The sequence below is a fragment of the Eptesicus fuscus genome, chromosome 6, assembly GCF_027574615.1.
Source record: "Eptesicus fuscus isolate TK198812 chromosome 6, DD_ASM_mEF_20220401, whole genome shotgun sequence".
NCBI classification, from domain to species: domain Eukaryota; kingdom Metazoa; phylum Chordata; class Mammalia; order Chiroptera; family Vespertilionidae; genus Eptesicus; species Eptesicus fuscus.
In genome coordinates, this window is record NC_072478.1 from 17,781,111 (window position 1) to 17,808,366 (window position 27,256).

The following is a 27,256-nucleotide window of genomic DNA, read 5'->3' on the forward strand; positions in this document are numbered from 1 at the left end:
GCCAGGGGTCAGGGCTGGGAGGGAGGTGTTCAGATATAAAGGGCAGAAGGAGGGGTCCTAGTGGTAAGGTGCCGCTCAGTATCTTGGCTGTGGTGGTGAATACAGGAACCACCAAAGGTGGGGACATGCAGAACTGAACACACGTGTATGCACAATTCAACACATGCACATGCCACATATGCACACACAAATACAGCCCAAGGGGGGAAATGTGCCAGTGTCACTGACCTCGCTGTAATATTGTGACAGGGACTTATAAGCTGTTACCACTGGGGAAGGGAACCTGATTGCTGTGTCATTTCTTACGCTGCATGTCAGCAAAATTTTCAAAAAATTAACTTAAGCTAACTTAATTTTTAAAATGTTTTTACTGATTTTTAGAGAGAGAGGAAGGGAGAGGGACAGAGAGATAGAAACATCGATGAGAGAGCAACATCATCGATCAGCTGCCTCTTGTACATCCCCCACTAGGGACTGAGCCCAAAACCTGGCATGTGCCCTGACCAGGAATTGAACCCACAACCTCTCGGTTCCTGGGTCGACACTCAACCACTGAGCCACACCGGCCGGGCAAACTAACTTAATTTTAATTAAAGAAATTAAATTCAAATACATTGCCTACCCAGCCTGAAGGAAAGCAAGGCAGAAAAGAGATCTGTGAGGACCTGCCCTGTTGGAAAGTGCTGGCATCCCTGACACTCAAGAGGAGACGGGGGTGGGGTGGGGAGGTTAAGAAGGGTCAGGATACATCCCAGGATGGAGAGGGAGATGAGCAGGGGAGAGTGAGGGCAGTGCCATGGAGGATGGGGGACAAGGCACACCCCATGTCCTCACCATCCTGGCCAGGACTCAGGGCCACTCGAGGGCCCTGCAGCACCAGCATACACACCTCAAAACGCTCGTCCTCACAGCGGTGCAGCTGTTCCTCGTAGGGTGTCTTCTTAGAGCTGACAAAGGTGGAGTCCTCTGACCAAGACGGGAATGAGACCCAGGTGTCGTTCAGCACCTGCATCAAGGGGAAATGCTGTTACCCCAGGCAACAAGCCCTGGCTGCCAGAACTGTTTACTGTACTGTTCAGTGTAGAAAATATAAGAAGTAATATCACCCTGATTTTACAGGAAATTCCCTTATCATACAAACAGTAAATGTGATCAAGTGAACCAATCATAGTATTTCAGGTGCTGGCAAACTTTCTCTGTAAAAAGCCAGATAATGCACACTCCCACTGGACTGGCTCCTCAACTCATCCTATATAATAAAAGGCTAATATGCAAATCGACCAAACAGCAGAATGACGGGTCGCTATGACACACACTGACTACCAGGGAGCAGATGCTCAACGCATGAGCTGCCCCCTGGTGGTCAGTGCGCTCCCACAGGGGAGCGCTGCTCAACCAGAAGCTGGGCTCACGGCTGGCGAGTGCACTGGCGAGTGCACTGACGGTGGCGGGAGCCTCTCTTGCCTCTGCGGCAGTCAGACATCCCCTGAGGGCTCCCAGACTGTGAGAGGGCGCAGGCTGGGCTGAGGGATGGGATCCCCCCACCCCCCGCACTAAGTGCACAAATTTTGTGCACCAGGCCTCTAGTAGAGTTAATAAAAGAGTAAGCAAGTGCCAAGCTTCCACCGACCCTGAACCAGAGTCAGGACAGGAAGAAGATCAGAGAGGGAGGGACATGTCATGCACATACATGCCAATGAGAACTACACCTCCAGTAAGTCCATCTTCTCAGGGCAATGCCCCCAGCACGATGCATTTATGAATCAGAGCTAACTTAACCATGGGCTCACTCCATGGATCTGTCTACACCACAAGGCAAGCATCACATGCCTGGGCTCCCATCTCGTTTCGGCCCAGATGCTTACTGGGACTGGAAACTGTCAGTGATTTCCCAGCCACCTGAGACATGAAAATCTACCTCAATAATTATAAAAATGAGCCCGGCCAGTGTGGCTCAGTGGCTGAGCGTTGACCTATGAATTGGGAGGTCATAGTTCGATTCCTGGTCAGGGCACATGCCTGGGTTGTGGGCTCGATCCCCAGAGTGGGGCATGTGGGAGGCAGCTGATCGATGATTCTCGCTCATCACTGATATTTCTCTCTCTCTCTCCCTCTCCTTTCCACTCTAAAATCAATAAAAATATATATTAAAGCCCTAGTTGGTTTGGCTCAGTGGACAGAGCCTGGGCCTGTGGACTGAAGGGTCCCAGGTTCAATTCTAGTCAAGGGCACGTGCTCGGATTGTGGGCTCAATCCCCAGTAGGAGGCATACAGGAGGCAGCTGATCGGTGATTCTCTCTCATCACTGATGTTTCTATCTCTCTCCCTCTCCCTTCCTCTCTGAAATCAATAAAAATATTATAATATATATATATTATATATATAAAGCCGGATAATAAATATTTCAAGTTTTGTGGGGACTACTCAATTCTGCCTTAGTCTTAGTAAAGTAGTCACAGGCAATATGCAAATCAATGGCCGTAGCTGTGTGAAAATAAAACTTTACTGACAAACACAACCAATGGACCAGCTGGGATTTGGCCCATAGGCGGTTCCTTGCTGATCCCTGGAACCCAGCAGGCACTCTTGAATTCTGGATATACAGTAACAGCCTGTCCTCTAACCCTGAAGAAGTATTCAATTGTCACACTAAACAAAATCATACTGAGGGCAGTGAAACCCAGGACAGAGCAGGCTCAGCAAAATGATGGAATGTGCCAACCCTATGCTGGTGCCGTGGGCTCCATGGCTTACCAAAACTGCCAACAGGGTAACTCACCTCTGCTCAGGTATTTTGTTTTGCCACATCCCCGCACATCCATTACTCAACATTTAGGGGGCTGACATTCAGTCTTTCATCTGATATATGAGAATGATGGGTGTGTTGTTGTTTTTTTTTTTGGGGGGGGGGGGCATGCACCACACAAGCCAACATAAGCCCCAGGGAGCTACCTCCTTGCAGATGGCCGTCCTCCCACTGCACTTGGGCTGCTGGTAAGTTTTGGGGAGCGCCCGATAGCTGGATCCAATGCGCTTGCAAGATGAATAGTCGATTTCCCGGCTTATTCCATCCCCAGATCTGTCGCTCATGGGCGGGGCGAATGATAGTTCTTTCACCCCCAGGAAGGACTTGAATTGTGCAAAAAGTTCTGGAAATTTCCTTCAGAATTAAAAACAAATGGTAAGTCGACACCCCCAGGGCTTTGTGGGAGGGATCTAGAGATTTCAGAACGGCTCCATATAGACATCTGTGGTTAAAGATGGTCAGAAAGCAAGCTCAGGGAGGAGAGGCAGGAGGCGGAACCTAGCACCAGATGTGCATCAAGTCCCCACTTGGGAGTGAATCTGCCCCCCAAAACTTTGTCGCCAGTCAGGCCCACCACTTGAGGAGGCCTTGAAACACTCTAGAAAAGACAACCTAGACTGGCAGAAGCTGGGTCAGCAATGCTCCTTGACTGGAAGAGGCCAGGGTCGACCAACCTGCCCATACATGTCTTTGTAAATCAAGTTTTACTGGCACAGTGATGTCCATCCTGACACACTGCTTGTGGCTTCTTTTGCACAATGTCAGAGTTGGGTAGTCCTAGCCCCTGGCCCTCGAAGATCAGTCTGCCAAGCTCTGTTCCGGAGTCTTTCTCCCCCAGCGGGGAGACCCTCCTAGGAACACCCTCTATGGATACATTCTCATAAGTCATAATGTAACCGCCATGCACATTGATGGGAAGGTTTTTGTGCAATCCACCCCAATGTCACCTGGATTTATGTTTAAATTGAGTATCAAAGCCCACTGCACGAGAGCAGTCACTATGACAGCTGGCACAGTGATCCTGCCATAACAGCCAGGCAGGCTCCTCCCCTGGGGTTTTCTTTGGGGCTAAATAGGCCACAAATACAGTTATATACAATGCACACTCGCCATATTATGGATTCTATTTGAAGGGTCTTATGCACAGAACCCACATGGAGCTTTCCGAAACTGAGGTCAGACTGGCTAAGAAACCTGCCCAACAAGACAGGGCTGGTGAGGGGGAGGCAATGCTGGGACCCGGCCAACCCCTTTTCCTAAAGCTCACTGTGCACGAACCGTGCGTTCGTGTCTACCTCCTAGAACAGCGGTTGCCAACCGGTGGTCTGTGAGGTCCGAAAGGTTGGCAACCACTGTCCTAGAACATCCCCACCTTCCCAGCTACTGCCCGAGCCTGGGGCTGCGCACACACTGCCGCCCACACACTGAGCAGGATGTGCTGGAAGCTGGTCGTTAACAGTGTTTCTCTTTGGGTGGCTGGGATGCTAGTTAGTCTTTCATTCTTCCTGCAATTTCTGACTGTTAGAATTTAAAAGCCTACATTGAGGGAATCTCCAGGGTTTTATGCTGGGTGGGAAAGCTGATCCTGATTCCATTTATATAACACTTTGGTTGTGTAGGTGTTAGAGATGGAGCACAGAGATGGTTGCCAGGGGCCTGTGGCGGGGACTGGAGCAGGAAGCAAGAGGGACACGGGCTTGGGTATCAAAGGTCGGCACAGGATCCTTGTGGTTCTGGAGCCATTGAGTATCGTGACTGTAGTGAGACGCACTCCCTTCCCAGGTGATAGAACTGTACACACACACGCACGCACGCACGCACGCTCACGCAAACTAGAAATAGGGAAACCTGCACAGATGGGTGGGTTGCCCGAGTGTCACCATCCTGGTTGTGGTGCTGACTTCAGATGTTCCCATGGGGGAACCAGTCCTAGGATCTGTGTCCTTTCTTACTACCGCCGGTGAATCTATAACCATCTCCACAACAATTTCCATTTAAAGACAGTATCAAAAAAAGTACCTATCATCTTTCAAAATAATAGCCCAAAGAAAGGTGGACAGTTTACAGGAGCAAAACTTGCGGAGAGCCTGGCGCAGTGTTGCTCACCCTAAAAACGGGCTGACGAGCTGGAGGAGCTCGGAGCCGGACACGAGCTCCTGGTTGAAGAGTGCGATGCAGCGAAGAAAGTTCTCATAGACCTCCTGGCTCTTCAGGACCCTGCGCACCTGCAGGGAGAGTACGTCAGGAGGCTTTGCGGGCTGGGCCCAACCCTGGCCCTGTGCCTACGTGGCTTAGCCATCACTAGGTACACCAAGTCACCAACATGGGCTGGCTCTAAAGTGACTGGCCGTGGTCTGCACGGCAACGCTCTCCTTGAGCATTCACAGTTCAGATAGCACGGACCATCTTGCTGGTTCAGGCCACTGACCCCATGGGAGCCCCAGCATGAGCTCTGCTTTAGAATTCACACAGCTGGGGCGTGGCAGATGTGTGTTCTCAAATCCAGCTCGGCCCCGAGCTCTGACGCCTACAGCGCACCACCTGCCATCTGTTCAATGATGGCCCACGCTCCCTCCCACTGTGAAAGCTGGTGCCAGCCCTCCTCCCAGACCCACTCAAGAGCTCCTCTCCTCCCCCTGCTCCCTTCCCAGAAGCTCCCGCTCTGCACACCCGAGTCCAACCAGTCACCTTGTCAAAGAAGGAGAACTCTTGCAGAGTCCCGTACTTCCCCACGGCAGCGATGGACAGGTCTTTGTTACCACGCAGCTTCATTTTCTTCTGTGGAGAGAAATTCGCGTGGTCAGTGCTCTGTGCATCCATCTTTGTCAGAGCCAGCACGGCCAGCACTGGGTTCTTCTGACAAACTGTCATTGGGTGCTGGATGAGGTCTGCCCAGGACCCCTGTGGATGACCGTCTCAGAACCACTCACCTCCACGGCCTAGTGAAGGGTGAAGGTTACAGGACTGCCCCACCCATAATCTGGGATCTAAGTCTCGACAGCTTAGGGCTATTGATAACAGGCAGAAACATCATGAAGTTGGAACAGCAAGGGGGCTATGCCCCTGGATACAATATCAGAAACCCCGCCCTGCCTGTTTTACCCTGTGAGCCATGGCCGTGATGGGAAAGGGACAGGAAGAGGACAGCACTGGTGGGATCCCACAGAAGCCCAGATTTTAGGTCTCTGGAAGACTTTTGTCTCTAAGCTTGACTAGGACCTAAACTTGGCTGCACTCCTGAGGCCACAAAACCATCTTCAGATGCCTGAAGAATGATGGAGACGTGTCAAGGGGACACAGGAGTCACCCCGAAAGGACCGCACTGAACAATTTTGGGACAGTTTGGGCATCGAGATAAACTAGTAGTTACGGATTATAACCCGGAGTTCATAGTGACATAGGTAAGTAAATAAATGGGGTAAAGAGAAGTCCTTCCTCACAGTAGGAAGTCACCTAGATGCACAAACAATGATGGAATGAGAAAATCACTGTCACGGGTGATGAGTGCGACAGGAGCTAGACCTCAGCCCCTTCCATCCCTCAGCGGGGCACCGGGTGCAGGGACCGACCTGCACAACTGTACCTGGGCCCTGCCCATCAGAGCCATGATGGTGACAAGGAGCAGAGTGAGCATTACATCTGGTTTCTCGAGGAGGAGGTGACACTCCTCACAACAACCTTGTGATCCAGGGAAACCGGTGAGCAGCACCCTTGGAGGTGAGCTGACTTCCCAAGGCCCCACAGCCAGTGCATTTCAAGCCAGACCAGGGCCCAGACTCAGCCTCCTGCCCCAGGCCTGCTTGCTTGGGGCCTGAGAATGCCGCTCCCCAGTTCATGTACAGAGAAGGCAAGGCTGCCGTGTACCCACACACATGTATATCCACACCCAAGGCTGGCGATTACCTTGGCCGGTGCTGACACAGGACGGAGGAGGGAGGGCCGGGAGCGCTTTTTGCTGTGTTCCAGGTTCTTCTCGTGCTCACTCTTCTGGACACTGTTCATTTCGCAGGGCCCATTTCCTGTGAACTAAGGACACACACACAGGAGGTGGTTAGCGTTGGAGGGACACGGCTGGGCCCATCAGTGCTGGTTCTCCATTGTCTGAGTGCCTGGAACAGCCTTCAGCTTGGCCCCCGGCTCCAGAGAGCACTGTCTGCCACGGGCCAGGGGCTCTGTCCACATGTGAGGTGATCCCAACTCTCGAGATGCTCACATTTACTGGGGAGAGATCCATGTACCCAGATCATGACAGTGTGACAAACACCAGGAAGCTGGGAGAAGGCTCACAGAAGGCCATGATGGAGGCTGGGTCCTGTCAGGCGAGGGAGGCCATAGGGTGAACACTGGAGCTGGGCCTGGGTGTGTAGGACTCACCCATGGACCACTGATAATGAGGGTCTGGAGTTCAAGTGCATCCAGAAGGGAAAAGCACTTCAGACGAGGAGACTGGCACGCACAGAGCCCCAGCAGCAAGAGGAAGCAGTTGACAGCCTCCAGGTCACTTGGCGGGGGCGGGGTGGGGGTGGGTTTCCAGCCCAATGTGTATTCTTTCCTATGAATGAGCATGTCAGCACTCGGTGGGAGCTCATCGCTGGTACTCGGGCTCCACACCAGCCATCAATGAACAGGTTAGGGATGTTTCTCCCAAGTGGGGTATCTATAGGGAGTTAGCAACATTTACAAAAAACGCGTCTGGGAGAATCTAGTCAGAACTTGCATCTATGTGAATGTGCTGGAAAGCTGGAGTGGGTGGAGGAAGGTGGACAGACTGCAGCTTTCCTGCAGGATGCGGGCAGGGCTGGGGAGGCACTCCAAGTCACCCACCACATTGTCATTCCCACCCCACCATGGGACCTGGACGGGGAGACACCACATAAAGGACGTGCTATAGGCCCAAAGCGTGGGCTGGGTGAGCACGTCATGCTGCACCCAAACAAAACAGCAGCATCTACCAGGTAAGAGTGAGCTCTGCATCTGTGTGACTCTGCCTGGGACCAGTGTACATGATACACTGTTATGTAAAACAGAAAAGAAAAAAAAACCCGAGCAGAATAAACAGGATGCCATGAAAAAAAAAAGGGATAGCCCTAGCCAGTGTTCTCAATGGTTAGAGCGCTGACCTGAGCACCAAAGGGTCACGGGTTCAACTCCAGAGGTCAAGGACAAGTACCTCATAGGGTTGTGGGTTCGCTCCCCAGCCCTGATCAGGGTGCGTGTGGGATGCAACCAGTTGATGTGTCTCTCTCACATCGATGTTTTCCCCGGCCCTCCCCTCTCTCTCCCGTTCTCTCCCTCCCTACCTTTTCAGTTTCTCTGAAAATCAATGGAAAAAATATCCTCATGGTGAGGATTAATAAAAAAAAAAGGATAAACATTTGTTTGCACACGCAGTGGAAATTTCTAGAGGGACTCAATACAAGACACTGTGGGTGCTTAACTCCGAGGACAGTGACTGGGAAACTAAGGAGAGGAAGGGAAACTTACTTTTCATACTTGATACTCTTACTGATACTTGATTTTTTCATGAGCACCTACTATTTTATAATGATTATGATGACAGTAATAAAATCTTATCCTGGGGAGAAACCAAGATGGCAGCATAGGTAAACACCTGAATTTGCTGCCACGCACAACCACTTCAAAACTACAACTAAAAGACAAAACAGACATTATCCAGAACCACAGGAAGGCTGGCTAAGTGGAAATTCTACAACTAGAAGGGAAGAGAAAAGCACACTGAGACTCAGAGGAGCTGCGGAAGTGAGGTACGGAGGCGTGCATGTGGAGAGGGCTGGCAACTGAGTACAGAGCTGGCTTTTTCACCGCTAGGAGACACAAGCTCCCGACTGCTCTGAACTCCAGTTCCAGGTGAGACTCTGGGGACCCAGACTCATAGGGGGAGAAACTGGACTGTCTGGCATCGGGCGAAACTTGAGGGCGGCTTTCTCTCAGAGGTGCTTGCAGCGATTACCGCAGGACACTGAGACATGGGGGCCTCTTAGGGCAGGGCTGATGGGAAGCCATTGCTGTTTGCTTCGCCCTGAGACTCTGCCCCATCCAAGCTGTGCGCAGAGGCTTTTGCATATGAATGGCCTGGTCCTTTGAAATCTAAACTTACCTAACAAACTGCAGCTGAGTCAGAAAGACCCAGAACATCCAAAAGAAGGCCCAAGGGCCCACAGCAGCTTGCATTGCTTCACAGCTGGGCCTCATCTGGGCATATCCAAAACCCAAACAAAGAAATCTGTAGATCTCTCCATAGCTCCTGCTGGGTGGCCTCAGGCAGAGGCTAAATTAGCACCTCCTTGGAGATCCAAGAGCCAGTGTACCCAGGAGTCAGAGTAGGAACATCCAGATTACAACTCCTCAGATCCATAAGGGCAGACTCAGTGAACACCAAAGCCCCACTGAAGCAAGTCTTGCCCCATAAGGGTGTTTCCAGCACAGAAGTTCTCCCAGCGTAGACACAGCTGATCCTCACAGCCAATTTGCCTGGAGGTCAATTCCTCCCAGTGATACCAACAACAATCAAGGCTTAACTACAACAAGACTGTACACACAGCCCACAAAGGGGTGCACCAAGAGTGTCCACCTCAGGTAACTGGGGAGGCTGAGTCACTGGGCCCTATAGGACACCTAGCACACAAAGCCACTCTATCAACTCAGGGAAGCAACCAAAATGCAGAGACAAAGAAACAGGTCACAAATGACAGAAATGGAGGAAAGCAAACAAATGGATATAGAGTTCAAAACCACAGTTATAAGGTTTTTCAAGAATTTTCTAGAAAAGGCCGATAAATTTAGCCAAACCCTCGAGGATATGAAAAGGGACCAACTAGAAATTAAACATACACTGACTGAAATTAAAAATAATATACAGAGATCAAACAGCAGACTAGAGGATCGCAAGAATCAAGTCAAAGATGTGAAATACAAAGAAGCAAAAAAAACACCCAACTGGAAAAGCAAAAAGAAAAAAGAATCCAAAAATATGAAGATAGTGTAAGGAGCCTCTGGGACAACTTTAGGCGTACCAACATCCGAATTATGGGGGTGCCAGAAGAAGAGAGAGAGCAAAATACTGAAAACCTATTTGAAGAAATAATGACTGAAAACTTCCCCCACCTGGTGGAAGAAATAGACTTACAAGTCTAGGAAGCACAGAGAACCCCAAACAAAAGGAATCCAAAGAGGACCACACCAAGACACATCATAATTAAAATGCCAAGAGCAAAAGACAAAGAGAGAATCTTAAAAGCAGCAAGAGAAAAACAGTTAGTTACCTACAAGGGAGCACCCATACGATTGTCAGCTGATTTCTCAACAGAAACTATGCAGGCCAGATGGGAGTGGCAAGAAATATTCAAAGTGATGAATAGCAAGAACCTACAACCAAGATTACTCTACCTAGCAAAACTATCATTCAGAATTGAAGGTCAGATAAAGAGCTTCACAGATTAAAAAAAAAGCTAAAGGAGTTTATCACCACCAAATCAGTATTATATGAAATGCTGAAAGGTATTCTTTAAGAAGAGGAAGAAGAAAAACATAAAGATAAAAATTATGAACAACAAATACGTATCTATCAACAAGTGAATCTAAAAATCAAGTGAATAAAAAAATCTGATGAACAGAATAATCTGGTGAATATAATAGAATCAGGGATATAGAAAGGGAGTGGACTGATAATCCTCGAGGGGAAAGAGGTGTGGGGGGTGCGGGAAGAAACTGGACAAAAATCATACACCTATGGATGAGGACAGTAGGGGGGGGTAAGGGCATGGGGTGGGGTGGCAACCGGGTGGAGGGGAGCTATGGGGGGAAAAAAGAGGAACAACTGTAATAATCTGAACAATAAAGATTAAAAAATAAAAATAAAATCTTATTGTTAACTACAGGCCACACTTGTCCCTTAGGGGAAAAGTTCTTGGGAGAATAGTCATCTACAGATTCAGTTACTCTTAAGAATACTAGGTGGAAATTTCTCATCTCCTTTTGTAGATGTAAGAATAGGTGAAAACACCAATTCCTAAAGGAGACAGGCAGTGGCACTATGACATGCACTGAGTGGGATGGAGACTGGGGGCCAACGGGGAAACCCAGTGCTTGCCCAGCCAAAGGGCAGCATTAGCTAACATAAGTTAACAGTTCCAACTTATGAACGCTTGAGCTAGATGGACCCAAAGCCCATTTGGCTGGGGGTTGGCATAGTCACCATGCTTCTTCGCCTGTTTCTATAAATAAAGTTTTATTGGCACATAGGCACACCCACTTGACATACAGTCCAAGGCTACTTTCCTGAGAAGAGTGCCAGCCTGCACACCAAAGGGTAGCAGAACTGAGTCTTTGCAACACAGGATGCCTGGCCTGCAAAGCCCCAGATACCTGGCCCTTCACAGGAAAACATCTGCCAACTCTGACCTAGGCCAAACAGTCAGGTTCAATTAGGACAACATCAAATTTCATCTTGGTTTCTTTTTCCGGAAATTTTGATAGAAAGCCAAATCCTATATAATAAAGAGGTAATATGCAAATTGGCTGTCACACCCTCACAAATGGCTGCCTACAACCAGGCCAGCGGTGGAGGGGGGCGGGTTGGAGGTTAGTGAGGTATGACCGCTGCGTGGGGTGACCAAGCCAGCAGGGGGGTTAGTGTGGGATGACCAAACGACTGAACAGCAGGCTGTGTGGGGTGACCAGACCGGTGGGAGGGTCGTGAGGGACGACCAGGCTGGCAGGGGGGGCAGTTGGGGGTGACCAGGCCAGTAAGTGGGGCGGGGGGGGGGCAGTTTCGAGCAACCAGGCTGGCAGGGAGGGAGCAGTTGGGGGTGATCAGGCTGGCACGCAGAGGCAGTGAGGGGCTATCAGGCCGGCGGGGGGGGGGAGGGGAGGCAGTTAGGGGTGACCAGGCAGGCAGGCAGGTGAGCGATTAGGAGCCAGCGGTACAGGACTGTGAGAGGGATGTCTGACAGTCTCAGATTGGAAAGGGTGCAGGCTGGGCTGAGGGGACACCCTTCTACCCCTATCCCCCGCCCCGTGCACGAAAAGCAAAAAGAAAAAATAATCCAAAAAGAATTCTTGCACCAGGCTTCTAGTATTTATATAAAGGAACATAATATAAAGATCACTTTATATAACAAATTGTACCAGTACATGCGTGTTTTTAATAATTTAAACACTGATTCAATCTTTCTAAATATGTAAGGTAGCTCTAATCACCTAGCATACTCTAAAAAACTGCTGAATTGATAACAAATGCCATTTAAAGAAAATGTGGGCAGGCAGTTTTCTGGGGAAATGCTTAATTTTTTAGTATGGGGTGTATCTATGCCCAATTTTGTAAATTTCCAGTCATGCCCACCAGGGGGTGCTGCGACCACATCCATCAGAGGACAAGAGGCTCCACTCACTGGCCATCCACCAGTGCTTGAAGAATCATCATCAAGATGAAATTTCATCAGAACTAAGACCACCCTTGCCCCAAAATTGCTAAGAGTTGGAACAAACAGTGTAGACAGACAATTTTATCAGTTACCTACTGTCTCTTGTGCAATGCCCCCAAAACCCCAATGAACAGCATTCTCCACCCACTATACCGACTACCAGGGTGGTTCAGTAGCAAAGACCCAGGCTCACTTTGGCCAGGCACTTCCCTAAGGATTTTTCCAACTGGCCCAGGAAGAGAGGGTCACTTTCTACAGGCTCCCAAAGTGACCTGCCAGGCTCCCACAGCAAGAAGGTGACAAAGTGAGACTAGACCAAGGTGTGCAATCATGAGCCCTTGCTGCTCCAGGCATTGCACCCACTATCTCTGGTCAAGGCAGGTGCCCATCTCCCTGTGAAGATGGAATTCAAGGAAAAAGCTGCCAAGGCTGAGATGCAAGGCCCAGATCCAAGAGGATGAGAACCAAGGGGTCTACAAAGCATACAAGGGGGCAAGACAGAGCTTCAGAGTATGACAGGATGCAGCTTGAACTACCAGGGATGCAGAAGGAAGCGGAGGGACTTTTGCCGAGAAAAGAAAGATGGAGCACTGAGCACATGCCGGGCCTTGCAGAAGGCACTTGAAGCACAACAGCTTGTCGAGTCCCCATCTAAGCAGGAGGCAGGAAGGAAACAAGGCCCAGGAGGCACTGGCTCAAGCCTACCTACAGCACCCAAGGAGGCCAAGCAAGTGCCATGGTCCAGGCTGTGTTCACAGGGTTCAGTGAGGATGCACTGGGCTCCAACCTGGTTGAAAGGATGGGCTGCAGCTCCAGCACTTAATATCAGCCCCACTGATAGGCACAGAGCTTCTCCAACTTGGAATCTGGAAGTATTTCCTGGTGGCATCCTTGCTTAGGGATATCACTAAGTGTCCTGGAGACAGTGACATGGGCAGGGGGAAGGGGGATTGGCACGTGAGACAAGCCCCAGCCCACGTACTGGAAGTCCGCCTGACTGGACCAAGAGTCTTCAGGGCATCCAAACCCAGACTCCTGCTGCCCCTGATCGCCTCCCTTTGAGACCACCCTCACAGCATCTTCATTCAGAAGCAGAAACCACGAGAGGTGGTGATGAAGTGTGAAGTGTGTGTGTGTGACTTCTGTGCTCACACTCCAAGTCGTCATCAGGACAGAGAGGAAAATGAAAAGAGGAAGTAGAAATCAACAAACTAGGAAGAGAAGGGAACTTCCTCAATCCAATAAAGGGCATTTATGAAAAATCCACAGCTCACGGCATATTCAATGGTGAAAGACTTAAATCTTTTGCTCTAAGGTCATGAACAAAACAAAGATGTTTGCTCCCACCACAGTACTGGAGGTTCTACCAGGGGAACTAGGCAAAAAAAAAAAGGGGGAGGGGCATTAAAATTGAAAAGGAAGAAGGGAAACTATATTAGCAGGTGACATGATCTGATACACACAAAATTCTAGCAAATGCACAGAAACAAAGCTAATAAATGAATTCAGAAAAACTACAGGTTACAAAATCAGCACACAGAAAGCAGTGGTGTTTCTATATGCTAGCAATAAACGATCAAAAATGCAATTAAGAAAATTTCCTTTCCATTAGCATCAAAAAAATAATAATACTTAGGAATAAGTTTAACCAGGGCAGTGTAAGACATGTACATTGAAAACTATAAAACACTGCTGAAAGAAATTAAAGACAATTTAAATAGATGGAAAGATGTTGCATGTTCATGGATTGGAAGGTTTACTATTGTTAAGATGGCAATACTTCCCAAAGCAGTTGAAAGATTCATTGCAATCCTTATCAAGATCCCAATGGCCTTTTTCATAGAAATGGAAAAGCTGATCTTCAAATTTCTATGAAATTACAAGGGGCCCTGAATAGCCAAAACATTCTTAGAAAAGAACAAAACTGGAGGACTCACATTTCTGGCTTTCAAACTTACTACAAAGCTACAGTAAACAGGACAGTGTGGTGCTGGCATAAGGGAAGACATGGAGATTAATGAATTGGAATAGAGAGTCAATAAATAAACTCATACAATCATGGCCAACTGGTTTTCAACAAGGGTGCCAAGACCATTCAATGGGAACAGAAGAATAGTTTCTTCAACAAATGGTGCTGGGGTGACTGGATCTCCACATGCAAAAGAATGAAGTTGGACCCTTACCTCACACTCTATATAAATACTAATTCAAAAGGGATCAACAACCTAAATATAATAGCTAAAACTATTAGAAGAAAACACATGGAGAAGCCTTCCTGAATTCAGGAGATTTGGCAATAGATTCTTAGATTTGACACTAAAAGCATGAGCAACGAAAGAAAAAATAGGTAACTGGACTTGATTAAACTTTGAATTTATGTGCATCAAAGGACAGTAAAAAAAAAAAAAGACAACATGCAGAATGAAGGAAAATATCTAATAAGGATCTAGTGTTCAGAATATATAAAGAACTCTTACAACTCAACAACAAAGAGACAAACTAAAATATGGGCAACGGACTTGAACGCACATTTCTCTAAAGAAGATACAAATGGCCAATAAGTACATGAAAAAAAAGGCTCAATGTCATTAGCCAACACGGAAATAAAAATAAAAACCACAATGAGATACCATTTCACATCAACCATGAAGACTATAATTAAAAAAAAAAGGAGCCCGGCCATGTGGCTCAGTGGTTGAGCATCGACCTATGAACCAGGAGGTCACGGCTCGATTGCCAGTCAAGGCACATGCCTGGATTGCGGGATCGATCCCAAGTGTGGGGCATGCAGGAGGCAGCTGATCAATGATTCTCTCTCATTCTCATCATTAATGTTTCTATCTCTCTCTCCCTCTCCCTTCCTCTCTGAAATCAATAAAAAATATATATATATATATTTTTTTTTTTAAAAGGGAAACTACCAAGTGTTGGTGATGGAAATTGCTAGCGAGAACATTAAATGGTGCGGCTGCTTATGGAAAACAGTTGGGAAGTTCCTCCAAAATACAGAATTGCAACAAGATGCAGCAATTCCACTCCTAGGTGTAGACTCCAAGGAATTGAAAACAGGAATTCAAACAAATCCTTATACACACATGTGCACACCACCACTACTCACAATCGCCAAAAAGTGGAAATGACTCAAACGTCAACTAAAGCATAAAAAGGGGTTAGAGTGTCGTCGGCCTGCGCACCACAGGGTTGCGGGTTTGATTCTCAGTCAAGGGCACATACCTGGGTTCCAGGTTCAAACCCCAGCTCCCACGTCTTACACGCCCAAGAGGCAACCAATTGATGTGTCTCTCACATCAATGTTTCTCTCTCTCTCCCCCTCCCACTCTAAAAAAATCAATGGGAAAATTATCCTTGGGTGAGGATTAACAAAAAGAATATGGTCCATCCCTACAATGGACTATTACTCGGCCATAGAAAGGAATGATGCACTGACACATGCTATAACGTGGATGAACCTTGAAAACATGCTGAGGGAGAGAAGCCATAGCATATGACACAAAAAGCCACATGTTATATAATTCCATTTATATGAAAGGTCCGGAGCAGGAAAATCCATATACAGAAAGCAGATTGGTGGTTGTCAGGAACTGGGGGAGGGGAATGCAGAGTGACTGCTAATGGGGACGGAGTCTCCTTTTGGGGTAATGGAAATGTTCAAGAACTGGAGAGATGTAGTGCTTGTACAACATATAAATGTATTAAACACCACTAAAGTGTATGCTTTAAAATGGTGAATTTTACTTTAATTAAAAAAAAAGTGCCTTGGCTGGTGTTGCTTAGTGGTTAGAGCATCAGTCCAAGCACCGAAGGGTCTTGGGTTCAATTCCCGGTCAAGGGCACCAACTGGATTGCAAGTTCCACCCTCAACTACAGTCGGGGGGCATGTGAGAGGCAACCAATCCATGTTTCTCTCCCCCCACCCCCACGTTCCTCCCTTTTACTCTCTCTAAAAATCAATGGAGCCCTAGCTGATTTGGATCAGTGGATAGAGCGTTGGCCTGCGGACTGAAGGGTCCCAGGTTTTATTCTGGTCAAGAGAACATGCCTGGGTTGTGAGGTCGATACCCAGTAGGGGGCGTGCAGGAGGCAGCCAATCAATGATTCTCTCTCATTGATGTTTTTATCTCTCTTCCTCTCCCTTCCTCTGTGAAATCAATAAGAATATATATTTTAAAAAATCAATGGAAGCCCTAACTGGTTTGGCTCAATGGATAGAGCATCGGCCTGTGGACTGAAGGGTCCCAGGTTCGATTCCGGTCAAGGACATGTACCTTGGTTGCGGGCACATCCCCAGTCGGGGGTGTGCAGGAGGCAGCTGATCAATGTCTCTCTCTCATCGGTGTTTCTAACTCTCTATCCCTCTCCCTTCCTCTCTGTAAAAAAATCAATAAAATGTATTAAAAAAAAAAATCAATGGAAAAGGTATTATCAGGTGAGGATTAACAACAACACAAGCAAGCACCTTATGTTCATGAAAAAGAGGAAATGGAAAGGGCCACAACAGGGGGAGACAGACTAACAATGCAGTCTGTATCCTCACAGTCCCTGTTCCAGGTGCCTCTTCTGCTCTCTGCCTCCCCGTCATTGCTAAGACTCAGCCCACGCCCCCTGCACCTGCCCACAGAGCCCTGGTTACAAGGCAGGTGGCTCTTTGGTCCTTGTCACAGGACTAAAGGTCAGGAGGAATACAAGGTCCCCTCCCCTGGTCTTCACCTACCAAAGCAGCCCTTGCCATCTGGCACTGTCCACACTGAGAAGCCCTCTTCAGGATCTACTCCCGCTTGACATGGAGGTGGAGCCTGTGATGGGAGCCTCCCTGGGAGTCGGTGTGGCTCCTGTGAGAAGCCAGTATGTCCTGGGGGTTGGACAAGCTTGGCCTGGTTCAGGGGGCTGCACTGAGGAAATGGGGCCCTGCTGAGAAGATGCCCCTGGGCTGGGTGGGTGCTCTGTACTCACCAGGGACCGCTTGGCTTCAGGCAGGAACTGTCCAAACTCTGAGAGCAGGTCCTCCTGGCCCCGGAAGAGGTTTGCCACCTCAGTGAACACCTCCTCTTCAGACATGCCTCGGAAGGGCCGGCCCTTTGTGCTCAGCTGCTCCTTCTGCCAATTATTGGGAAAGAAAATGAGTTGTTAGCCAAGGAACCAGGTACTTAAGCTGTGACATTCAGGCATCCCACTGTGGAGGAGACAGAAGGACGGCTACTGGGAGAGAGGGGCCCACCTTGGGGTGCCCCGTATCGAGCTCCCCTGCCTGGAGAACTGTCCTATGTGCTTGTGTCTGAACCCAGTTCCACAGCACAGCCTGAGCCCTGGCCTTGGATGCGGCCTGTGCTAGGAGAGTGGAGGGGATGTGGACAGGGACACAGCCATGGAAGGACATGGTCCCAGCCCTCCCAAGGGTAAGGGAGCATGTTTTGCTGGGCAGGGGAGTGTGGAACTAGTGCTGAGCCTTCAAGGGAAGAGGGTAAAGAGAAGGGCCAACAAAACGGTTCACCAGAGTCACCAACACTTGAAGAAAGATGGCCTGACTCAGAGCTCAAAGTAACAATATAAAGACCAGCATGGACCTGGATTGGGAGGACAGGAAGCTGAGAGGAAAACTCAAGTTGGATAGCCTATATAATAAAGAGGTAATATGCAAATTGACCCTCACACCCTTGCACAAGATGGCCACCCCCATGTGGTCAAAGATGGCTGCCGCAAGATGGCCAGCAGGGGAGGGTAGTTGTGGGCAATCAGGCCAACAGGGGAGGGCAGCTGCGGGGGAACCAGGCTGGCAGGGGAGGGTAGTTGGGGGCGACCGGGCCTGCAGGGGAGGGCAGTTGGGGGCAACTGGGTTGGCAGGGGAGGGCAATTAGGGGCGACCAGCCGGCAGGGGAAGGCAGTTAGGGGCAACCAGGCCAGCAGGGGAGGGCAGTTGGGGGCAACCAGGCTGGCAGGGGAGGGCAGTTGGGGGGGACCACGCCTGCAGGGGAGGGCAGTTGGGGTGGGACCAGGCCTGCAGGGGGGCAGTTGGGGGCAATCGGGCCAGCAGGGGAGGGCAGTTGGGGGTGACCAGGCAGGCAAGGGAGGGCAGTTGGGGGCGATCGGGCCGGCAGGGGAGGGCAGTTGGGGGGCAATTGGGCCAGCAGGGGAGCAGTTAGGTGTCGATCAGGCTGGCAGGGGAGTGGTTAGGGAGTGATCAGCCTGGCAGGCAGGTGAGCGGTTGGGAGCCAGCAGTCCCGGATTGTGAGAGGGATGTCGACTACTGGTTTAGGCCCGATCCCGAGGAGTCCCAGATTGGAGAGGGTGCAGGCTGGGCTGAGGGACACCCCCCCACCCCCGTGCACGCAATTTGTGCACTGGGCCTCTAGTTAAAAATAAGTTCCTTTCAACTTTACACCTGAGGATATGACCAAGTAAGAGGTGTTAAGGCCGGGGCCCTCCCAGAGTGAAGGACATTCCCATCAGTATGCCTACTCCACAGCTACAAAGGGGAACAAGCCCATGTCTCCCTTCCTCCCGGCCTGCTGCACCTGAGGGAAGCGAGTTTTCAATCCTGCACCCGTAGCACCTATTTAAGAGGGGAAAATAACTGCCTCGCCCCCCACCAAAGCCACCAGGACACGTGAAAGACAAAGGGAAAATGGGTGAAGACCACTCAGTTCAGAGAATTAAGTCACCTCTATACACGTGAAACGATGATCAAACTGGATGATGTTTAAAGAAAAACAACGTCAAACAGTGCCACTTCGCTCATCAGATCGACAAAGATGAAAAGGACTGGTTTTTCCAAGGAGGATGTGGGAACCACAAGGCGGAAAGGAAGACTGGCACAGGGAAGCGTGGTGCTATCTAAGACCACGTTACGGACGCACATCCAGACTTAGGGACACACACAGAGATGGTCAGTTCTGTTCTAACATTTGTTTTGAAAGCGCATCTGTGTGAGCTTGACACATGTACTAAGGAATCATCTGAGTGCAGTGTGGATTTTACAATTGCTTATATGGGAGAAGCCCTGGGCAAGAGCAGAAAATTGCACTGAGTAGTGTGGGAATCTAACTGTCCCCCTTCAACATCTGTTAGGAGCAATCTGCCATACCTGTGAGGAGCGACCAGCCATCCCCATCGGGAGTTATAAAGTCTGTCCCCTTTCAGGAAACCTCCTCCCAGCATCTCAAGGTTGGGGGGGACCAGGACTGCAGGGGAGGGGAGCATCTCACAGTGACCCACCGGCTGCAACGTTCCCACACCCACACATGAACCACAAGTCTTTCCAAGGTCAAGTGCCAGAAGTGCTGTGGTATTTATGTCATTCTTAGCCATTTAATGTTTACAATGAAGCTACCATTTTTAGTAGGTGCCTTCTTTAACGTGTCACTAACAGTTTCCCAGTGTTGTGCCCTGACCCTGTTTTCCCATAAGCCCTGTGGCGGGTGCGATTTCCAGAGCAAGGTCACTTCTAGGATGTCAAGTGTCACATCAGGGCAGAACTGGCTGTGCTCATCCAAGTACACATGGGACATCTGTATGCAGCTGGACAATGGGACCAGCTCTCCACAGCTGACCCAAGGCAAGCACTGTGCGTCGAGGACCTGCGTGAAAGCTGCATTTAATCCAGGGGTCAGCACCACCAGTGTTATAGCCATTTTACAGATTAGAACCTGAGGTTCAGGGGGGTGAGGGAAAGGGCTCTGAGGGCGCAGGTGGCAGAGCTAAGATCTGAACCAAGACCTAACAGACATAAAACCCAGGAACACACAGCCAGATTTACCCAGAGCTGCTTGCTGTGGGCCTCACAGTGTCTTTTAAAAATCCAAGCCAATGTTCTAAAATCAAGATAACTCACACAAAAACTCAGACTCCTAGCTCCTCTTGAAGAAACAGACAGCCTCGGGTCTGGGTCCATCAGGAGGCTTGTTTGAAATGCAGATGCTGGGCCAGATGTGGAGTCATAACTGGGATAAGTCCCAGGCACCGACCCCCAGTGGCTCTGATTGGAGGACACCAAGCTGTACCTTCACCATTGAGTCTTCTCTGAATGAGTCTGTGTCCCATCAATATGACCTCAGATAAATAAATCTAACTTCTCTGCCGCCCCATTACCATCAACAGAACAGACACCTCCCAGTCTCCTCTCTATAGTGGTTCTTCCAGCCCCTAAGCTATAATGACCCCATGGAAGCTGTGAAGGACCCATAAGATCCCAAACATCACTGCCCCCACCCCCAGATCGAATGTTCACAGCTGCCACCGCAATTGCTCATCTGTGAGAAGCAAGTTCTTACTGCTGTACAAGCACTACACACTAGACATGAGCCAGATGGGGACATGCACACCGCCAGCACCACTAGCAAAAGTTTGTTGTGTCAAAACGGCTCCGCTGGGTTTTCAGGAACAAGTTATCTGACCGTATACACTTATGCTAAAGAGAATCCCACTTCTTTATTTCACTTATCAAGGTTGTGCAGAAGATTTCATTTTTTAAAGTGGGTTCTGCTGCTTAGAAAAATAAAAGGTGTCAGAAACTTCACGTCTGGAAGAGGATGACGTCCAAGCCCTTGCATGACACAGATGTCCCTCACCACTGGCCTGCCTGTGCTTCCCGTTAAGTCTCCTTCTGACCCCTGGGCCTTCACCTGGGCTGTTCCCAACACCGAGAGTCCATCCTTTATCTGTACCTGTCTACCAGATGGGTCTGGCCCATTTGTCAAGATTCAACCTGAGTATCTTCTCTTGACCCTTACATGGTTGGCAACCACTAACCCTGACATACTTCTTTGCATTTCCCTTCTTTTCCACCCTAATCATCTCAAGTTTCTCCCACTTCTAGACTGAACTCCTAAGCAGCAGCAACCATTTACCTCTGTTGCCTCAGGGCCTGCACAGTTGTAATCAGCAGAAATAAAAGCTGTGTGGTCTAAACAATAATGAAGTTGTCTTATAACAAGAGCATCCCCTTAGGTTCTTTTTTAATCCTTCTTATGTATGTTTCCTTGGGTACAGAGCTGCCTCAAGGAGTATATTAGAACCATAACTAAACCAAACTCCAATAGGTATTTGTACACCATGTTCAAAGCAGCCAAAGTGTAGAAGCAACTCAAATGCCCATCAAAAGATGAATGGATAAACAAAATCTGTTCCATCAACACAATGGAATATTATTCGGCCTTAAAACAGAAATTCTGACACATGCTACAACACGTGCTGAATGAAATAAGCCAGTCACAAAAGGACAAATACCGTATGATCCCACTATGTGAGGTCCCTAGACGAGTCAAAAAATTCATTGAGACAGCCAAAACCGGTTTGGCTCGGTGGATAGAGCATCGGCCTGCGAACTGAAAGGTCCCAGGTTCGATTCTGGTCAAGGGCACGTGCCTTGGTGGTGGGCACATCCCCAGTGGGAGGTGTGCAGGAGGCAGCTGATCAATGTTTCTCTCTCATCGATGTTTCTAACTCTCTATCCCTCTCCCTGTAAAAAAAAATAAAAAAAAAAAGCAATAAAATATATTTTTAAAAAAATAAAAAAATTCATTGAGACAGAAAAAAGGGTGGGTGCCAGTGGCTGGAAAAGGGGATGGGGAGTTAGTGTTTAATGGGGACAGAGTTTTAGTTTTACAAGATGAAAAGAGTTTTGGAGCAAGATAGTGGTGATGGCTGCACAACAATGTGAATGTACTTAATGCCACTGAACTGGACACTTAAACATGGTTAAAATGCTAAGTTTTACATTATCTATATTTTATCACAGTAAAAAAATTAATGCAAAAACAAGAACTTATCAGATTTTTACAGGATTCCATGAATTCAGACAAGAAAATGCGCCTGACATTGGATTGCACCAGGAAGAGCCGCAGAGAAGTGTGGCCTGAGGGAGGCCTCTTACCTGGTAAGTATGCAGTATCTCCAGGAATGACCTGTAGATCTCAGGGTGGTCCAGAAAGCGGGTCTTAATCTTGTTCACGTAGCTGATGGCGTTGTTGAACTCCACAGAATCCGACTCCAAGGGCACCTGGGGTTTGTCCTCTTTGTACAGCAGCTGTTGTTTGAAGTTCTCAGTACAGTCGCTGTGGTTGTGCGAGTTCTCCTGACAACAATATGACAGTGACTGTCGGCCCGACACCAGGAACAGATTGTGACAAACGCCAGACCAAACGCCACTATCTGTGAGAAAAGGGAAAACCTCGCACAAAGCCAAGTATTTCAATTAGATGCAGAAAAAAGGTGCCGTCTGCGGGCCTGGAGGAGGAATGCAGATGGCGGAGCCCACAGAACAAGCAGGTGGCTCCTCCTGGGCCTCCTGTGGGTCTGTGCTCCCCTGGGCAGGTCTTAGGAACTCGCCTCCGCCTGATCCTTTCCAACTGATTCAGAGAACACACAGGTTTCAGGAACACTCTACACTTTAAAAAATTAGCATTTGCAAGAAATGTATAAAACGTGGATTGTTGAATCCTTTTCAGAGTGGAGTTTTGGCCTCTTTATAAAAGAAATCTTCCTACACTTTTTGCCAGCTCATTTCAGCGAGATTGTTTTCAGTTGTAAAAGCACCTGCGCTTAGCAGGTATAAAACTGGGACCCTGCAGATAAGGGGGCCCACTGTCCAGGCTACATGGGACTGCGGGACTTTTGGTGTTAAGCCCAGGGCAAGTCACTTGAGAGAAGAGATGGGCCCTGACCAGCCATCAAGCATGCTCTTCATTGTGTGCTTTCCCATCAATACAAATAGAAAAGACACACACGTCTCTCTCCTGTGCACTCAGAATCCTAGTTCTTAGTGGGACAGGACCCACGCCCAAGGTGATATTTGTGTTTCTAAACTGGAATTTTGCGTGTGGTTCTGATGACAGCCTCCCTCTGCCACTGACAGGAGCTGGGCCGTCGGGAATGACCCTCGGCATCCTGCAGATCCCCAGCAAGCAGAGGCTGTTTCTCAAGAAGTCTTCTGGAACCATCCTGTGCCCAACTAAAATGCCCCTGTCTCTCAGCACTCTGAGCCCCTTTCTTGCTGTTTTTCTCTTACTGTAACATATTGTACTTATTTTGTTGTCTGCCCACCCTGAGCAGATGGCGAACATCATGAAGACAGAGATTCTACTTAGTTCACAACTATATCCCCAGTGCCTGGAACAGAGCTTGGGACAGAGCAGGCTTCCTCCACTGCTGGGGAATGATCAGATGAACAGGTGAAGGAACAAACTGAGTCTACTCTTTCCATCGCCCAGGCGCCCAGCAGCCCACCTGCACCAACCCCTGACCAAAAAGGCTCTGGAGTGGGATGAGGACTGCTGGGCACACTGCCCATCAGCTGGGTGGGTGTACCAATCTGCTGGAGATGCCATAACAAAATACCACAGACTGGACACCTCCAATAACAGGAACTTATTCCTCAGAGGTCTGGAGGCTGGAAGTCTGGAGGCTGGTTTCTCCTGAAGCCTCTAAGCTTGTAGATGGCCGCCTTCTCGTGGTGTCTTCACACGGTTGTCTCTCTGTGTGCACCCAACCCTGGGTCTCTCTCTGGGTCCAGATTTCCTCAGGACACCAGTTAGATTGGATTAGGGGTCATTATCTCTGTAAAAACCCTATCTCCAAATATAGTCACATTCTAACACACTGAGGGTTAGGCCTTCAATGTATGAATTTGGGAAGGGGACACAATTCAGCCCATAACAGTGGGTACAGAGGTAACTCCAGAAAGTCTGAGCTGAGGAAAGCAGACACACAACAGATCCAGAGCAGCCACAATTCTAAACACTTCTCCTGGGCAGTGAATTCATTCTAAGACACTCTGGGGTGCTCCTGCTAATTACCTCCCAGTGGAAGATGGAAGGAGCAGGGAGAGGGAACAGCCTTGGGTCAGGGTTTGCTTTACAGAAGGCTGTGCACTCACCCAAAGTTCCCCACGACTCCACTCCGAGGGTGCATTTTCAAGTGCCACATTCCCCTTCCACCTGCCCTGGAGTGAGCCACTGTGTCAAGACAGAGTACCATCCCTAGAGACGAGGGTTCCAAAAAATGGGCCAGACATAATGGTACAATGGCTATAGCAAACAGTCTGGCATTTCTTTAGTAAGTTAAACGTAGTTACCATGTGACCCAGCAATTCTGCTCCCAGGTATCACCCCAAAAGAACTGAAAACAGGTGTCAAAATCACCAATAGGTGGAAACAACCTAAGTGTCCATCAGCTGATGAATGGACGAACAAAATGTGGTCCATCCATACAGTGGAATATTATTCGGCCATAAAAAGGAATGAAGCTCTGGTTCATAGACACTCTATTACAACATGGATGAACCTTGAAAACACCATGCTGAGTGAAGGAAGCCGGACACAAAAGGTCATATAGTGTATGATCCCATTTTCATGAAATATCCAGAACAGGCAAATCCATAGAAAGAGGGGTGGATTAGTGGCTGCCAGGGGAGAATTGGGAGGTATAGTATCTTTTTGGAGTGACAGAAATGTTCAGGAATTGGTGGTAGTTGTACGATATTGTGAATATACTAAGAAACCACTGGACCCTTTTAAATGGTTATAATGATGAATTTTGTTTTGTAAATATTACAATTAAAAATATTTTTTAAATGTAACGCTCAGAAAATACAGAAACCACTGGCCATACAAAAACAAGCTGGCTTTGGCCCAAGGGTCATAGTTCGCCAATTCTTGGTCTGAACCTTACGGAACAATCCAGTCTTTTCTCTGCCAGCTGGGGCTGGCCTGGTCTAGGCACAGTTAGAACGCCTCCTAGACAGTGAAGAGCCACCCTCCACGGCCAACTTGGCCATCTAAGCACCCACATATAGCCCCGCCTAGATATTTAAGAGATGCCTCATAACACAGAGCAGCAGCCCCAGTCCTCCCTGGCTTTGCTCATCTCAGCAGGGGCCTCAACCTTCCCCCAGGGCTCAGTCATCCTGGATCCTGGACCTCTCCCTTTCTGATACCCACCCCTGGTCTGCAACACCATCCGCTGTCTGGATCACCTGGGGCCTCACACATCTTCTCTGCTCCTCAGTCCACGGCTGGCACAGTAGCCAGAGTGGCCTATCCTGAACTCGCCACCAACGCCCCACATTCCTGTCTCTCTATCCCCCCTCTAGCCTTCATGTCCCAAACCCACTGGGTTTCTGGACATTTCTCAAGCACACCCACTCATTCCTACCTCAGGCCTTTACCCCCACCACCAGGAAGACTCCCATCCCTACCCAGACACAGGCACGGCTCCTGCTGCCCCCCTCAAGCCCTGCCCCTGCCATCTTTCACTTGCAGTGTTGAACTCGCTCACATAGGTCATATCTGCATCGCAACAGTTCTCACTTCATCTATGCAAGCAACTCAAGAGCTAGAACTTCCAATAAACCTCAGGGCCTGGCACAGAGATGTCTATACTTACTCTGTGAGTCACTTAGGCACAGAGATGATCTGCCAGGAAGTGACTGAACTTCCAAATGACTCTCCCCAGAAAGTGGAAAGCAGGCCTCCCTTTGAACGCAATAGGGCCACTTTCTTTTTTTTTTTTTAAATATATTTTATTGATTTTTCAGAGAGGAAGGGAGAGGGATAGAGAGCCAGAAACATCGATGAGAGAAAGACATCGACCAGCTGCCTCCTGCACATCCCCCACCAGGAGATGTGCCCGCAACCAATGTACATGCCCTTGACGGGAATCGAACCTGGGACCCTCCAGTCCGCAGACCGACGCTCTATCCACAGAGCCAAACCGGTTTCGGCGAGGGCCACTTTCTTACAAGTGGCACCTAAAGGTTTATCTGTTTATCTCTGTCCTAGCTGGCCATCATCCCAGCCAAGCATAAAGTCAGCGCCGAGATGACAGGATCTGCCCTCAAGGGGACCCACTGACATCGTTTCTCCGACAACATGTGCCAAAAGGAGGACACAGTCATGACCAAGACAGGCGAGGGTCATGCCTGATCAGGAGGACTCCCAGTTTTCCAGGGAAGGCAAATCAACAAGAAACAGTGGCTTTTTAATTTCTTTCCTGCCTTTGCTACTCTGAAATATACAAACAAGTGTGGTGTGAGAATGACTTGGAGGTGACAGTGGAGGGACTTAGAGGTGAGATAACAACTGAGGCCCAGATGACTGGATCCAAAATGGTGCTGACTCAGTAGGCTGTGCCCCAGCAAGGGGACGTTCTTCCCATGGTCCCTGGCCCTCCTTCGGCCATGCTTCCCTCATCATGGCACACGTCCGTCAGTCCTCCTCTATAGACTAGTGTTCTCAGCTGGGGTGCTTCTGCCCCTCAGGGAACACTTGGCCATGTCTAGAGACGCTTTTAAGTTGTCATACTGGAGGAGGGAGTGCTACTGGCATCAGGTGGGTGGAGAAGAGATGCTGTTCAGTGCCTTACAGTCACAGGACGCCTCCAAGAGAAAGAATGATCCAGCCCCAAAGGCAACGGTGCCAAGGCTGAGAAACCCCACGCGGAGGGCTCCCCAAAGGCTGGAGCACCCTTGCTTTTCTTCCCCAGCACCTCAGAGCTACTCTCTCCTTGTCTGTAGTTGACAGGATTCATAAAAAAGTGAAAAATGAAAAGAATAAAGCTGTACTTCAAAACAGTGAGACTATAAAAACCAATTTCTAAAAAGTCACCGGGGCACTGGTGTACAGGAAGCCGTGTAAAGATCTCCAGCTATTCTAGCCTCTCAAAGGACTCCAGGAAGCCAGGACGCCGTGTCATTTGTGCCTGGCATTGAGGACACTAACAAAGGAGGCTAAAAACCCTGCTGGTCCTTACTGCTGACTGAAGCTGTGTGGGCTGGTATGTTCCAGAATGCACCTCTCCAGCTGAGGGAGCAGGCCCTGGATGTGGCTTCTTCCAGCTGAAAGACTATAAAGCCCTTTAAGTGGCTGTTAACTAAGTTCTCTCCTGCCTTCCTTCAAGTTAATGAACCTTCGTCACCAAGGGAGCCAGGGGGAGACAAGACTGATCTGGTCTGTTTTCTCTACTAGAGCCCTCCCTGGAGTGTGCAACAGCAGGGGCC

General features: G+C 49.0%; 1 protein-coding gene across 1 annotated transcript in view; it reads right to left on the bottom strand.

Annotated features, from left to right (window-relative positions):
- The window catches only part of SIN3B (SIN3 transcription regulator family member B), a 41,801-nt gene that overhangs the window by 11,385 nt on the left and 3,160 nt on the right, over positions 1-27,256 (bottom strand). The window contains exons 4-10 of the mRNA XM_008157808.3: positions 22,136-22,336; positions 17,221-17,364; positions 6,710-6,832; positions 5,495-5,584; positions 4,913-5,031; positions 2,953-3,160; positions 890-1,006 (exon numbers count right to left, since the gene is read on the bottom strand). Of these exons, the coding sequence (XP_008156030.1) occupies positions 890-1,006; positions 2,953-3,160; positions 4,913-5,031; positions 5,495-5,584; positions 6,710-6,832; positions 17,221-17,364; positions 22,136-22,336 (1,002 nt within the window). The remainder of the gene's footprint in view (positions 1-889; positions 1,007-2,952; positions 3,161-4,912; positions 5,032-5,494; positions 5,585-6,709; positions 6,833-17,220; positions 17,365-22,135; positions 22,337-27,256) is intronic.